Source organism: Coregonus lavaretus (assembly GCF_964263955.1).
Source record: "Coregonus lavaretus genome assembly, chromosome: 26".
Lineage (NCBI taxonomy): Eukaryota > Metazoa > Chordata > Actinopteri > Salmoniformes > Salmonidae > Coregonus > Coregonus lavaretus.
In genome coordinates, this window is record NC_140013.1 from 9,941,937 (window position 1) to 9,957,284 (window position 15,348).

The 15,348-nt window shown below is 42.2% G+C and overlaps 1 protein-coding gene across 1 annotated transcript; it reads right to left on the minus strand.

Annotated features, from left to right (window-relative positions):
• Positions 1–339: 339 nt before the first annotated feature.
• On the minus strand, positions 340–14,972 carry LOC311101238 (HHIP-like protein 1; the record flags this gene model as incomplete). Its single annotated transcript, XM_084142350.1, has 9 exons — positions 340–1,346; positions 1,465–1,547; positions 1,943–2,024; positions 2,438–2,583; positions 2,819–2,945; positions 3,125–3,453; positions 6,810–6,953; positions 7,103–7,749; positions 14,685–14,972. 9 exons carry the CDS (start codon positions 14,970–14,972, stop codon positions 340–342), a joined length of 2,853 nt encoding a protein of 950 aa, XP_083998476.1.
• Positions 14,973–15,348: the final 376 nt, after the last annotated feature.

Below are 15,348 nucleotides of genomic sequence, written 5' to 3' on the forward strand. Positions count from 1 at the left end.
AATGTATGCCTTTTTATCCAGCTGAGGGCAGTATTGTAAAGTGATATACATTTTTCTAGGAGGGAGGCAAGGGAAGGGAAGGAAAGGGATGATGCCTCTGAAGTAAAGCATCAGAAAGTCTAGTCTACAATCAACAATTGTTGTTAATCATCACGTGTGTGTGTGTGTGTGTGTGTGCGTGCACACGTGCATGTGTGTTTACGTGAGTATGTGTGGGGGATTAGAGGGGTGAGATGTGTCTGACCACAGTTTGTGCCCTGAAGTACATTACATAGAGGAAGTTTCTGTTCAAGCACAGGAGAGTAGTAATGATCCCCCAGTCAGACGTCCTTTGGCTCATTATTTATCCTCGTCGTGGTGGTAGCCACACACCACTCCCACATCCTCATCGTGTGCACAGTTGTGCTTGCCCACCTTTGCCCGTTTGCAGTCCAGTAATGTCCTCTCTGTGCCCTCACACTCCACATCATCTAGCAGGATACTGCCACTGCCGCCCCCCAGCTCCGCCCGTTTAGCCACACGCAGGGCTACAGGGAAGCCTAGTTGCTGGCACACCACCGTAGCCGCTTTACTGCTAAACAAGTCATCACACACTGTGCCCCACTCCCCCCGTATGTAAATCTCCACCCGCCCACGGTCCGACAGCTGCTCTGCACTGATCAGCCGCACCGACCCAGCCCGGTGCTTCCGTCGCCGCTGCTTCCCAGGTTTGGAGCCCCGGTCCTTCTTGTTGACCCAGTTCCCTGTGGAATGGTCTATCTTGTCACTCTGGCCTTTCAGGAACTTGTCCTGGGCCTTTGAGAGAGTGAAGTTAGGTCTCTGGGTGGTGGGCTTTGTTGCAGCTGTCCAGTACATGAGCCTTGGTGTGGTCTGGGGCCGATTGGTCGTAACCCCTAGTGGAGAGGGTCTGACTGTAGCGTGTGGTTGTGGTCGGGTTAACGGTCGTGCTGTTGGTGGAGAGGGCCTTCTGGCTCCAGTTGTCAACAGTGGTCGGGGCTTCAGGGTAACAGTGGGCCTGGTGTAGGACAATGACGGTCTCTGCCGGGAAGGAGTGGTGGCATGACCTGGCCTGGCCGTCGTTACCTGCCTCCATGAGGTGGTCAGTGCATGTGAAGCGGTTCCAGTAGGCCTCTGCTGCATTGAGGTGGGGTTGGAAGGTGTTGTTGCAGGTTTAACTGTAGCCCTTGTCGTTGCAGGTTTAGCAGTAGCCTTCAGGGTTGCAGTTGTACGTCTGTAGCTAGGTCTCATCGTCGTAGAGCGCATGGTGGTCAGAGGAGTACGGAGCGTGGTGGTAGCTGTTGTTCTAGCCGTAGTAGTGGTCGTCGGCTTCTTGTCAATGACAAACTCTGTAGAGAGGAAGTCAAGCGAGAGAAACAGCCCTTTAGAGCACTCCAACTGACCGAGATGTGTTATGACTCATGATAGCCTGCAAAGGAACGCGTGTTTGTTTGTGGTGTCACTTACCCTCCTTCGGGTGGAAGTGAATCAGCTTGCCCTTAATCTTGACAAGCGCTGGCTTGAAGCTGCACTTGCCTGGAGGTGCTCTCCTAGATGGTGAGAGAAATCCATCAAACAATTCATTTTTTTCAATGCTGCCCATGACAACTCTATCTCCTACTAATACAGTATAGTGTAATTTTAATCATACGTTATCGTAACCACATGAAGAACAGTTCTATCATAGATGAGCACATTATATTCAGTAAATTGCAGTTAAGGTAAAAGATTTAGCAGATATTCCCTTAGCGTGACACAGAGCGATTACATTTGCTGATTACACAGTTCAAGTAAGAGATGTTCTAAACAAACAAAGAGGGATTGAAGACCACATCAATAATTGGATGGACAATAGACATTAGTATATCTGGCAAAGGTATGTCTGTTTTGGGAATCTGCCATTAATCCGAGATGGCTGTTGGGACTTGTGACCCTTGTTTAATACCTGGATGGATCCACTATCTTATAGATCACCCCTGCTCTGGCAGACGCACTGGGAGCTCCCGTTGCCAGGAAGTACAGCTCCCCTAGAAACGAGAGGAAAAAAGGATCTAAGACCCAGCACAAAGATATGCAACACTTTCAAAGTGAAATGAAGACAACCCCTTTCTTTTGAACCCCTTCCCACTCTAATCAAATCAGCTTTGAAGTCAAGCATTCTGAAAAAGTTTGCTTTTTGAGACTTATCTGAAGCTAAAGAGCATGCACTAAGTGGTGCACCACTGGACTTGAACTGGGTGTGTTATTTCTTTATTTCTGTTCAAAAGCAGCAGAGGCTCATCATGAATTAACTCAGAGAAGCAGACCATTTTCCATGGTTGTCTTGGGTGAGTGAATTCACAAGCAGCATGCATCCCCTAATGGCCTTTTCATGTACGGATCAGTACGAACAAAAACAAAAAAAGACACAAAAACATGCAAAGCTAGTTGTCAAGGTTACCTGCCTCATCTTCAGCAAAGGAGATGATGTATTTGTAATAGCTGTTGATAAGTTTGGGGAATCGGCACGTCTGGCCTTTTCCCATACAGATCTCCTTGTACTCCCACTTCCCAGTGCTTTGGTTCTCCTTCAGTGACATCAGGCGTCTAGGCAGACAAGGAGTCACTCAGATTGTGCATGTGTCCAGTGAGTTTTAGGGCAAAAATATAATATTGTAATGCTATTGTTTTTATGCATTTGAAACATTTGGTAATGATCTTTCAATTTTATGAACATTTGTGTATCAACTCTTTTTCGAAGCATGACATTCTATGAAACATTTTAAGCATATTAATCAGTATAACATTGGATAAATGTAGGTTATGTTGTATAAACACACACCCACTCATGAAATCCCCGAATATGTAGAGGCCATTGAGATTAGGCATCTGGCAGCCGCGGTATATGTAGCCTCCAGTGACTGACTTCCCCAGTTTGTGGGGGTAAGCGAAAATAGGCAGGATGTCATCTGAGCAGAAAAAATTAAACACAATAATACATCTATCTCGCTTTGGAAACTGCAAGAATTTTACACTGATTAAGGGATTTAATACATATCTGAACCTCTTCACCAAATAATGAACTGATTCGTCATAGAGAATCAGTATGCCACCTCTACCAAGCCTGTAGGAGGAATAGCCTACTCACCAAGAGAGGAGTTGCGACACAACCTGTTGTCATAGCAGGAGAAGCCCTCCTTGGCTCTCCAGCCGTAGTTGCCACCCTTGACGATGAGGTCCACCTCTTCAAACTTGTTCTGCCCCACATCCCCACAGAACAGTCGGCTACGGCCCTGCCTGGTGATGGGGTCGCCCCGGTCGATGGAGCAGCGCCACATGTTGCGCACCCCGTAGGCATAGATCTCAGGCAGCGAGCCCTTCTCCCCCAGGAAAGGATTGTCCGACGGGATGCTGTAGGGGTCCATGTCATCATTGTTGTCCACATCGAGACGCAGCACCTTGCCCAAAAGAGTGGACCTACACACACAGGGGTGGAGTTTAACTGAGTTGTAGTCATAGGAAAATGTAAGAGCATTTTAGTGTATGCTTCTGTCATTGTGTTTAATTTGTGTATGTGTATTTAACCTGGTCTCAGAGCATTTTGTATTAATCTGTAAGTAAATCTGAGACACTCCATTTAGTATGATATGTTACGTTTCATATGGTATATATTAATTTGTGGATGCCCATTACCCATTTCGTATGATATGTTACGACTTTGCAAAACGTACAATATGTTACGAATTTGTTAAATGTATGATATATTAAGAATTCTAGCTAGGTGGCTAGGTGGCTAATGTTAGCTAGCTGGCTAACGTTACCTAGGCTAGGGGTTAGGGTTAAGTTTAGGAGTTAGGTTAAAGGGTTAAGGTTAGGGTTAGCTAAAATGGTTAGGGTGAGGGGAAGGGTTAGCTAATATGCTAAGTAGTTGCAAAGCAGCAAAAAGTAGTATGTAGTTGAAAAGTTGCTAATTAGCTAAAATGCTAAAGTTATCCGTGATGAGATTTAAACTTTACGTTTACTATGTTACGAGACCAGGCTGGTGTATCACAACAGTCATCAAATACATTTATGATTAATGATGAGTGAGAAAGTTATAGATGCACAAAGATCATACCCCCAAATAATTTTTTAGGGGGAATTATATTTATGCCTCTGTGACTTTCTCACTCATCATTATTTATGATTAATTCATGATTATCAGTAATCATGGTAAAATCCACATTAATGTAGAAGTGTTCAGAAACATATTATATTCTTATTTACAATAAAAGTGACTCCAATGACACAATACATTATTTACCATTTATTTCTACTGGGCACAACATAATCTGAGTCACAAGCTTGATGTAGTCATTGCGTGCTAGGAATATGGGATCAAATACTAAACTTTTGACTATATTTAATACACTATAAGTGAATTTGTCCAAATACGTATGACAACTTCAAATAGGGGGAATACATACATAAAGTGCTTTGACTTCTTAACAATAAAACATATATATGAAAATACCCTCAAATAAAAGGTGACATTCTGTGCTGTCACCTCATATCAAACATTTGGTCTCAAATCCAAAATGCTGAAGAATAAAGCCAAATGAATCGTTTTAGCTTCACTGTCCAAATAAATACATAGGGGTCTCTCTCTCTCTCTCTCTCTCTCTCTCTCTCTCTCTCTCTCTCTCTCTCTCTCTCTCTCTCTCTCTCTCTCACTCTCTCTCTGTCTCTCTCTCTGTCTCTCTCTGTCTCTCTCTGTCTTTTTCTCTCTCTCTCTCTCTCTCTCACTCTCTCTCTCTCTCTCTCATATACACATAATATTATGCGGCCCACAGCGTCTTATGTAAATATTAGCCTTGGCAGGTACCACAACCCTCATATCCCTGGCCTTCCACTCATTGGCTGTCAAGAAACCCTCTGCTCATCCTTCTTCTTCTGGGATGAGCTAAAAGGGATGTTTCCACCCAATGCAACTCAATGGAATGCCTTTACCGTAAGTACCGCCCCCGGGGTAAAGCTGTGATGTAAAGATCCCTCTATTTCTGCATGCATGAATTCTGCTATACACTAGAGCTACCCAACTATGAACTAGACATAACCCTATTCTGAGAATAATGCATAACAAGGTTGATTTAGAGCACCTGCTCTTACTGTACGTCTTGCTGCTGTTGAAGTTAGGAGGATGGGCTCATTGTTTAGGCTGGAATAGAGTTAATGGAACAGAGTCAATCATGTGTTTTCCATATTTTTTATGATTCGTTTGACACTGTTCCATTCATTCCATTTCAGCCATTACAATGAGCCTGTCCTCCAACAGCTGCTCCCACCAGCCTCCTCTTACATCTACATCCTAATATTCTGAACAGAATAGCAGATATTCTACCACTCAGGTCTTTAAAAGGAGGGGTAAACGTCCCTTTAAGCTCTACTACGCAACACTGTAGTGATTATCACATGGTAAGAACACGCCAGACATCGTCCGACATCATTCTCCATAAATATTACCTTTGGCCTGGCACTGCAGGTCCAGACTCTGGCCACTGACCCACGTGATGTGGGGGTGGCACTCACTTACAACCTGCTATGCCCTGTCCTTGCCCATGGTTCAAAATAAAAATGCATTCTAAGACACAGACTGTCCAAAGTTCAGTGATGTTTTTCCCCAAAGAAGAGTTTAGAGTTTCTCATAATATCACTGTCTGTACAATTCTGCCATTGTGTTATAACTATGGAGGTAGGTCACTTTCAGCAAAACATTTTGGGCTGCCTTTGAGTCATTTCTGAATGGCCCTGTGACACTATGTAGATTCTGGGCAATGCCAACCCCTGCCCTGGTCCCTGCCAGGAGAAAGCTAAACCTACAGTGCCAATGCTAATATTGTGAACAACTGTCGTGTCTGTCTTCATGAATGTACACATAGCCTTGAGCTGAATGTTTGTCATGTCAAATGCTCAGGGGTTGAGGTCATACATGGCGATTCTCTCCCAATGTTACCAAAGCGTTGGCACCATTGACAAGTAAGGTCAAAAAATCGCACTTTCATGAATAGCTGCTGAGTGGCATTGCTGAAGGTCCTGTATAAAGTTAATTGGAAAACGCTGCGCTTTAATCCATACATTTGTCACTCCCACAATGTCTAGAGCTTGCCAATTTCTAGTCAAAGTTTCTAGTAAAAGATTATTCTACCCTCCGGAGTCAATTCATCTTCTGGAATATTAAACTTGTTTATGACATTCAAAGTGACAACAACTCAGAAATAAAGTTAATCTAAACGACGTGTATTAGTCAACCATGAATATAATAATTACTAGACATTTACCAGGGCAAAAGGATTTTCCGTTTTTTTTAAATAGAATAATGTATCACTATGTTATCATATGAGAATGTCACATAATGTGGGAGTTGACTAATACAGTTTACAAACACAGTAAAATACTAATTGTGCCCTGTGGTCCCTTTGCTGTAGCTTGTATTTACAGTATATCTCCTGGCATAAACAAAGATGTCACGATATAGGTTGAACTTTTTGAACTCCTATTTTTCCTGTAATTTTTGTATGTTAAATGCCTGTAAATAAGTATACTTTAAAGAGCCAGACGCATCACATTAAGCCTTTCCGTCCACTACTAGCTCTAATACTCCAACACCACTGTTTAGGTGTCCTTAGTTGAAAGATAACTATATCTTCAACTCTTTAAAAATGTAGGTCTCTGAAGCAAACATATCATTCTGACCTTCAAAAAACATCAACATGGTGTGAAGGCTAGATATAAGCTAAATTACTTAATTTGTTTCCCCTCAAATCATTTGAAATGTATAGAGCACAGTGACTCACTTATTCTGGGAGTTCCCAAACTTGCCAAAGGGGTCCCCTGCTCTTCCCCCATCGCCGATGAAGATATAGAGGTAGCCATCGTGCCCGAAGAGAAGCTGGCCCCCATTGTGGTTAGAGGCAGGTTCCACCACTTCCAAAATAGTTCTACAAAGAAAACCACTCATGACTAAACATCATCCGCTGGTTCATTCAGATTTGTATTGTTTCAAAATGTCAAATACATGCATGTGAATGGAGCCAATGACACCACAGGTTCTGATTCAGTCCATGCCATTTGGTGATACATCTCTTACCTCTCTGAGGAGTGGTCTAGTTGGTTCATATCATCAGTGGACAGTGTGAACTCACTAATGCGGATCCTCTCCTCCTTCTTCACGGAAACAGAGTAGTAGACGTAGGCCTTCCGCACCACCGTGAAGCGCGGGTGGAGGGCCATGCAGAGGAAGCCCCTCTCATCCCCCGCCCAGGGAGAGGTGAGCACTGCCTTGGTCAGGTTGAGGAAGGGCCGGTCAATACGGGATCCGTTGGCAAGGTACGCCCACACGTAGCCTAGCTGCTCGGCCACAAAGAAGCGGTGGGTTCCGTCGCCAGCGGGGACCATGGCCACCGGGTTCCTCAGGCCGTTGGCCACCTCCTGTAGGCACAGCTGCAGACAGCCCTCGGGGTCCGCCCGAACGTCTCCCAGGTTGGCATTGAGCTTGTCGTCGGAGAGCACGTTGGGGTAGCAGTACTCCCTGTCTTTGAGCTCCAGGAAGTTACAGAACTTATTGCGGTCCTCCTCTATGCCCACGGTGGCATTGTTGTCGGTGAGCAGGCTAATGGTGTAGCGGCACTGGTGCCAGAACTCAGAGCAGTAGTCTCCGCACAGGCCTGGCAGCTCCCTCATGGGCGTGTTGGCATCCTCAGCATCGTACAGGTGGGCAGAGTAGGGAGAGCACTCCTGCAAGGATAAGGAAACCTTGTTTGAAAAGTGGCAGAGTCATTGGGGCTCAGACTACACACGCTTATGAGCAAAACTCAATGATCAGTAGACCTACCTTATTGGCTGATAACTTTCATAATGAGCTACCACTTAAACTGTGGGCTATAGCCACTTTGTGTAATCTCATATTGAAACTTCAAAAGCATAGTCTACAGGTTAATACTATGCCATGTCTGTTCATGATACTGTGCAGCTATTTTCATGATGAACTCTCCCTAGGCTTGTAAACATTTGAAATTCAGCTTGTCCTTTTCTCCTCTCAGTACTCACCAGACCAGCCGGTAATGACTACTCTGGCTATAAATAAGGCCTGTTTAAAAGCATCTTAGAACATCCCTTATTAAGTAAAAGCCACAAAATTACACCCATTTTGAGACTGTAAACCATTGGGACAATGATGCAAAACATATAAACCACTGTAACAACTGGTACTGAAAGAGACAATTCCGTTACAAAGACTCTGATTAATGATATAATGATTCCAAGTCTAAAGCAAAGGGGGCATAATGTGTTTTGGAGTTCTACTGAGTAATTTTTTATTTCCTTCCATTTCAATCTGGGATATGCTCTCTCAAAGGTGCCATCGAAAACACTGCTCAAAAACTCAACATCAAAGCGTTTAACATCAACAGCACTGGCCAACTCAGGTTTGAAATCTGTTGCTGACCATAAATTGCTGGATGTATTATGCAAATCACATGATTGCCAGGCAGTGATGTAAACAAAAAGGGGGCAATCTGGAGGTGGTATGTGTAATGCACAGCCACACTATATGTCTGAGTAGGGGGTACAGTATAAAACTAGTAGGTAAGAACTGACAAATGTGGGCATATAGCTGATAAAAGGAACATACACAAAAGCATGTATGAAATGCCTTAATTTTATACAAAATGTAAGCTATATCACATCATGGCACCTTTTGAGGCCCATTTCTTTTAAGGTACTGTATCTGTGACCAACAGATGCATACAGTGAGGGAAAAAAGTATTTGATCCCCTGCTGATTTTGTACATTTGCCCACTGACAAAGACATGATCAGTCTATAATTTTAATGGTAGGTTTATTTGAACAGTGAGAGACAGAATAACAACAAAAAAATCTAGAAAAACACATGTCAAAAATGTTATAAATTGATTTGCATTTTAATGAGGGAAATAAGTATTTGACCCCTCTGCAAAACATGACTTAGTACTTGGTGGCAAAACCCTTGTTGGCAATCACAGAGGTCAGACGTTTCTTGTAGTTGGCCACCAGGTTTGCACACATCTCAGGAGGGATTTTGTCCCACTCCTCTTTGCAGATCTTCTCCAAGTCATTAAGGTTTCGAGGCTGACGTTTGGCAACTCGAACCTTCAGCTCCCTCCACAGATTTTCTATGGGATTAAGGTCTGGAGACTGCCTAGGCCACTCCAGGACCTTAATGTGCCTCTTCTAGAGCCACTCCTTTGTTGCCTTGGCTGTGTGTTTTGGGTCATTGTCATGCTGGAATACCCATCCACGACCCATTTTCATTGCCCTGGCTGAGGGAAGGAGGTTCTCACCCAAGATTTGACGGTACATGGCCCCGTCCATCGTCCCTTTGATGCGGTGAAGTTGTCCTGTCCCCTTAGCAGAAAAACACCCCCAAAGCATAATGTTTCCACCTCCATGTTTGACGGTGGGGATGGTGTTCTTGAGGTCATAGTCAGCATTCCTCCTCCTCCAAACACGGCGAGTTGAGTTGATGCCAAAGAGCTTGATTTTGGTCTCATCTGACCACAACACTTTCACCCAGTTCTCCTCTGAATCATTCAGATGTTCATTGGCAAACTTCAGACGGGCCTGTATATGTGCTTTCTTGAGCAGGGGGACCTTGCGGGCGCTGCAGGATTTCAGTCCTTCACGGCGTAGTGTGTTACCAATTGTTTTCTTGGTGACTATGGTCCCAGCTGCCTTGAGATCATTGACAAGATCCTCCCGTGTAGTTCTGGGCTGATTCCTCACCGTTCTCATGATCATTGCAACTCCACGAGGTGAGATCTTGCATGGAGCCCCAGGCCGAGGGAGATTGACAGTTCTTTTGTGTTTCTTCCATTTGCGAATAATCGCACCAACTGTTGTCACCTTCTCACCAAGCTGCTTGGCGATGGTCTTGTAGCCCATTCCAGCCTTGTGTAGGTCTACAGTCTTGTCCCTGACATCCTTGGAGAGCTCTTTGGTCTTGGCCATGGTGGAGAGTTTGGAATCTGATTGATTGATTGCTTCTGTGGACAGGTGTCTTTTATACAGGTAACAAACTGAGATTAGGAGCACTCCCTTTAAGAGTGTGCTCCTAATCTCAGCTCGTTACCTGTATAAAAGACACCTGTGAGCCAGAAATCTTTCTGATTGAGAGGGGGTCAAATACTAATTTCCCTCATTAAAATGCAAATCAATTTATAACATTTTTGACATGTGTTTTTCTGGATTTTTTTGTTGTTATTCTGTCTCTCACTGTTCAAATAAATCTACCATTAAAATTATAGACTGATCATTTCTTTGTCAGTGGGCAAACGTACAAAATCAGCAGGGGATCAAATACTTTTTTCCCTCACTGTATCTGTATTCCCAGTCATGTGAAATGCAGAGATTAGGGCCTAATTCATTTATTTCAATTGACTGATTTCCTCATATGAACGGTAACTCAGTAAAATCTATGAAATTGTTGCATGTTGCGTTTATATTGTTGTTCAGTATAGTTTCCCAGCTTATCTCCCAGCAGGGTGCCACCCCTTTCAAGTCTTTACAAAAAAACCCAGCCATGCTGGGTCCCATTTCTTTATTACATGTCATGGAACTATCCAGAGAAATTGTATCAAAAGAGCCCAGTGTTCAGTGAAGCTACTCAAAGCAGGATTGATATCATGCCATGCTTATTTGTTTCAATTACAATCCAAGGTGAAAAAGTGAATCTCTGAATGTAAGATGCTATAGAACTACGACGAACATAGGCACAAACCTCTTGTTGACAATTACCTTTCAATGACTTTCTGTAATAAACATACCAGCGTTACGCCTAACCATATAATTTATTGTCTAATTCAGCCCAAAATCAACAGGGCCATGTTTTTCAAACGTTAGCTATCTGGATTTCGCCTATCAGATAGGATTAAATGCATAGAAATAGAATGACTAGAACGGGAGTCCCCATTCAAGTCAATGATTTGACGGTTCTATTCATTATATTTCTATGCAAATAATCCTAATCCAGATAGATAATAAATAAAACAACTGGGCCCTGGGCATTGCTCTTTGCCTTGTTTCATCTCGTTTTGTCATACGTTGTACTCCTCTGGCCTCTACTGCAGGCAGCCCTGACAATGCAGTCATTTAGCCAACTATAATGTTCTGTTTAAATTATTTGGAAATACTGCGTTGGATGGGATGGGGAGCTCTGACAACAGCAATCCGTCAAATTTAACTCCACGTGCCTTTTGTTCACAGAGATGGCAACCAGATGTGATGTTACAAATTGTACATTTTAGCATGGAAACAACCATAGACTAGTATTACCACATGCATACGCACAAACACTGTGATAGAGTGGAAAATATAAAGATCCAGTCCATTAAAAAAATTAGGTCCCTTACACTTCAGTGTTTTTTTTTACATGGGCGATACAGGCAAGTACTGGAAACAATAGAACACTATGAAAAATCTGTGAAACCAGGCCTACTATTCATAGCAGACTTCGAAAAGGCATTTCATAAAGTACGATTGGGTTTTATATATAAATGCCTGGAGCATTTCAATTTTGGACAATCTCTTATAAATTGGGTTAAAATCATGTATAGTAACCTTAGGTGTGAAATAGTAAATAATGGCTATTTCTCCGAAAGTTTTCAACTGTCAAGAGGAGTGAAACAAGGTTGTCCACTATCGGCCTATCTATTTATTATTGCCATCGAGATGTTAGCTATTAAAATCAGATCCAACAATAATATCAAGGGATTAGAAATCCAGGGCTTAAAAACAAAGGTGTCATTGTACACTGATGATTCATGTTTTCTTTTAAATCCACAACTTGAAGATTTGAGACTTGAGATTCAGTCATACAAAAGTTACCATCCGAACTGGTTCTCTAGCAAATTAGTAAGATTGTCTCACCCAATGTTCAAGAATGGCCTTTTTTCCTTTATTCAGATTACAACCTCTCACTTTAAGTTATTTGAAAAGGAAATAATCTCCCAAATATCACTATTTCTAAAACAAGCCATAGAAAGTTGGTTGCAATTTCAATTTAATCCTCCAGAAACGACAGAACAAATAGTGCAACAAATATTGTGGTTAATCTCAAATATACTAATTGATAAAAAAACTTTTTTGGGGGACAAAATGTTTAAAAAAGGTATAATCTTCGTAAATGATATTATCGGTAGGACTGGTGGAGTTATGCAGCTAACGAAAACATATGGAAATGTCTGCTCTACCCAAAATTACAACCAAATAATTGCAGCATTACCGCAAAAATGGAAAAGGAAAATGGAAGGGGGAAAAAGTAAGGAACTTGTCTGTCGGCCTTGCATTAAAGAATATACTTGGTTAAAGAAAATTGTGATAAATAAAAAAGTATACCAGTTTCATTTAAGGACCAAAGGATTGACAGCCGTCCCATATAGATAGCAAAATAGTTGGGAAGAGATTTTTGATGTACCGATTCCATGGCATAGTGTTTATGAATTGATATGCAAAACGACGCCGATTTCAAAACTTTTAATTTTTCAATTTAAATTATTATATAAAATTCTTGCTACCAATAGAATGTTATTTATATGGGGGATACATACTAATAGGATGGGACTAATAACAACAACTAATAACAACAAGATAACTAATGTAAAGCATACTGTGTCCATAATAAGTATATAGGTTATAGGTTAAGAGCTTTTGTGAAAGAGCACAGTTAGAAAAATATGGCATATAGAAGCAAACCAGATGGACATTATGAAAATGATCGGAGGAAGTTCAGGAGTGAAAACAAACTAAATATAATTATTATAGAATCTGACTGTGTCCATAAAATGTATATAGTATGTATGGGCTGGAAGTAGAGGCCTAAGCGTTGTTGTTCACTAGTTTACTCCAATTGGGGAAGGGGTGGTGGGGTTGGAAAGTAATGAAGGGAAATATAATTTTAAAAAGAATATGTGTGTGTGTATGGATGTATGTATGTATATATGTATGTATGTATATATATGTGTGTATGTATGTGTACATGTGTATGTGTATGTGTGTATATATATATATATATTTGTGTATATATATATATATGTATATATATATATATATATATATATATATATATATATATATATATATATATATTTGCGAGAAAAAAAAAACATATGGGGGATTGGAAGTGATGCAGACAATTACATTGATGGAAGTTACAATCTATCTGAAATATTAAAGCTGATCTACCCCCCTAAAAAAAAAAGACGAAAGAAAAATAAAATAAATAAATAAATAAACAAACACTGTGATAGAGCAAAGAAGGACAGTAGTAAAATGGTTAAGTACACAGTGCAGGGTGAGCTGGTAGGGTTAAAGCTGTGTGTGTTGGTTTCCTTTTCTCCATGAGTCACCAAAGTCAACATAAATACACTCAAAGAAACCTCTAAAACGGCCCTCCTTCCAAAAGGGATGGGCGGTAATGAGAGAGTGCACATGTGCCACATCGTATAGGACAACCCTTCAAAGTTCCACGTTGCCACGATTACTGTAAATGTGAGACTTCTCAGCTTCCAACGTTGGGAAGGACGTATAGGATAGGCTATATTGAGTTAAATGTTGACGTCAATTTTACTATTTGTTTTGTAAGCCAATAGTCAGCCTTAATCCTACCACAAGTAGACATTATAGTTCCTTCAACTAATTCAGCTGGATTAAACGCCTTACCTCCCTCTCCCTCCTGCTCTCCCTCCCTCCCTCCAGTTTAAATATGATACTGTATATCCTGTTCAGTGACCAGAGAGGAAATCGATGTTTGGCTGGTGGTCAGTGGGCCTCTTGACAGATCACAAGCAGCCCCCTGTATATATGATAACTATCCGGACAAAGGGCATCATTGAGCAGAGTTTACCCTGGCTAAGTGGCCGTGGGCATTGGGTCTCCAGCCACTGACCACACTGCCTGTACCTTAGCATGGTTGATAGGAGAGCTGAGAGCCGAACACAACAGCTCACTTCCACTGGATCCAAAACCAAACAAAGCTGAGGACACGTTCACATGGTCTGCGATTCTCATCATTGGAGAGGAGAAATAAGTCATCCAGCCAGTAGTGATGTTGTGGTACTGTGGTTCAGGCCACAAAATCCACCATTGGTAACAGTGCTGATTTATCTCATGGTCGAACAGACAAGTCAAGGCCTTACATAATCCCTCCAACTGTAATTTGTTCTACAGCGTGCACATGTGGAAAGGCCTGGGGTATGTAATTATTATGATGTTCACATACATTTCAGTAATGAAGGGGGTGCCACTGTGTAAAAATCGGAATGAAATATAGTTTCATGAAATATGATAGCTTAATCTGTATAAAATGGTTTATATCCTGTGATGAATTAGAATTTTATAACAAGTGAAACGTTTTTAAAAACATGCAAGAAGATAATCCATTCCACAAATATCCTGCACTCTTAGAAAAAAAAGGTGCTATCTAGAACCTAGAAGTGTTCTACGGCTGTCCTCATAGAGAACCCTTTGAAGAACAATTTTCGGTTCCAAAAAGGGTTCTACCTTTTTTTAACTGTGTATCCCTTGACTGCTTTGAAAGAAATAACCAGTTCAGAACAGGACATAGTGGATAATTTTGTGGACAGTTTTAGATAAGGAGGCATTGGCTAACATCCGACTACTGACAGACTTCAATTTACCTGACAGAGGATGGTGCGTATGTATTTCGCACAGGTCATGTAACCCGAGTAGTCAAAGTAGTCCATGATCTTGTAGAAGTTTTGGGAGATTTTGTCATCTTTCTCCAGGTCACAGCAACCAAACTTGGCGTACTCCTTACAGAAGACCAGAGGCTCCCGTGGCTGGAAGGGGGGCTTGTAATCCAGGCACTGGGGGTGTGTGTTCCCATGTTGGGGTGCGAGTAGGACCAGTAGGACCAACAGCCACCGGGACAGCAGCTCAACTCCCTTTACACTTACCCTGCTCATTGCAATGGTAGTTCACCCTGCCACCTGTAGGGCTAAGTAATGGAGAGATGCAGAATTCCAAAAGGTCTGTGTGTAGTGGTGATTCTGTCCCTTCCCCCTGGTGCCTGACTGTTGGAGAGCTTCCTATGTTTGCTCTGGACATGTGCTCTTTTGCGGGACAAAAACGAACGGTGGTGGAGAGCAAGAGGCCCTTTCATTCAGCAGTCAGCCCCGGCTGCTTCCACTCTCCACTCAGATCCTATTCCCTCCCTCCTTCTGCTCCCTCCTCCCCTTACTCTCCCTCTCTCGTCCTCTCCCTCACTCTCTCTCTCTGTCCTCCACAGACACATGGCATTCTTTCCAATTGCGGCCTGTCTATATCACCCTGCTGTGGCTC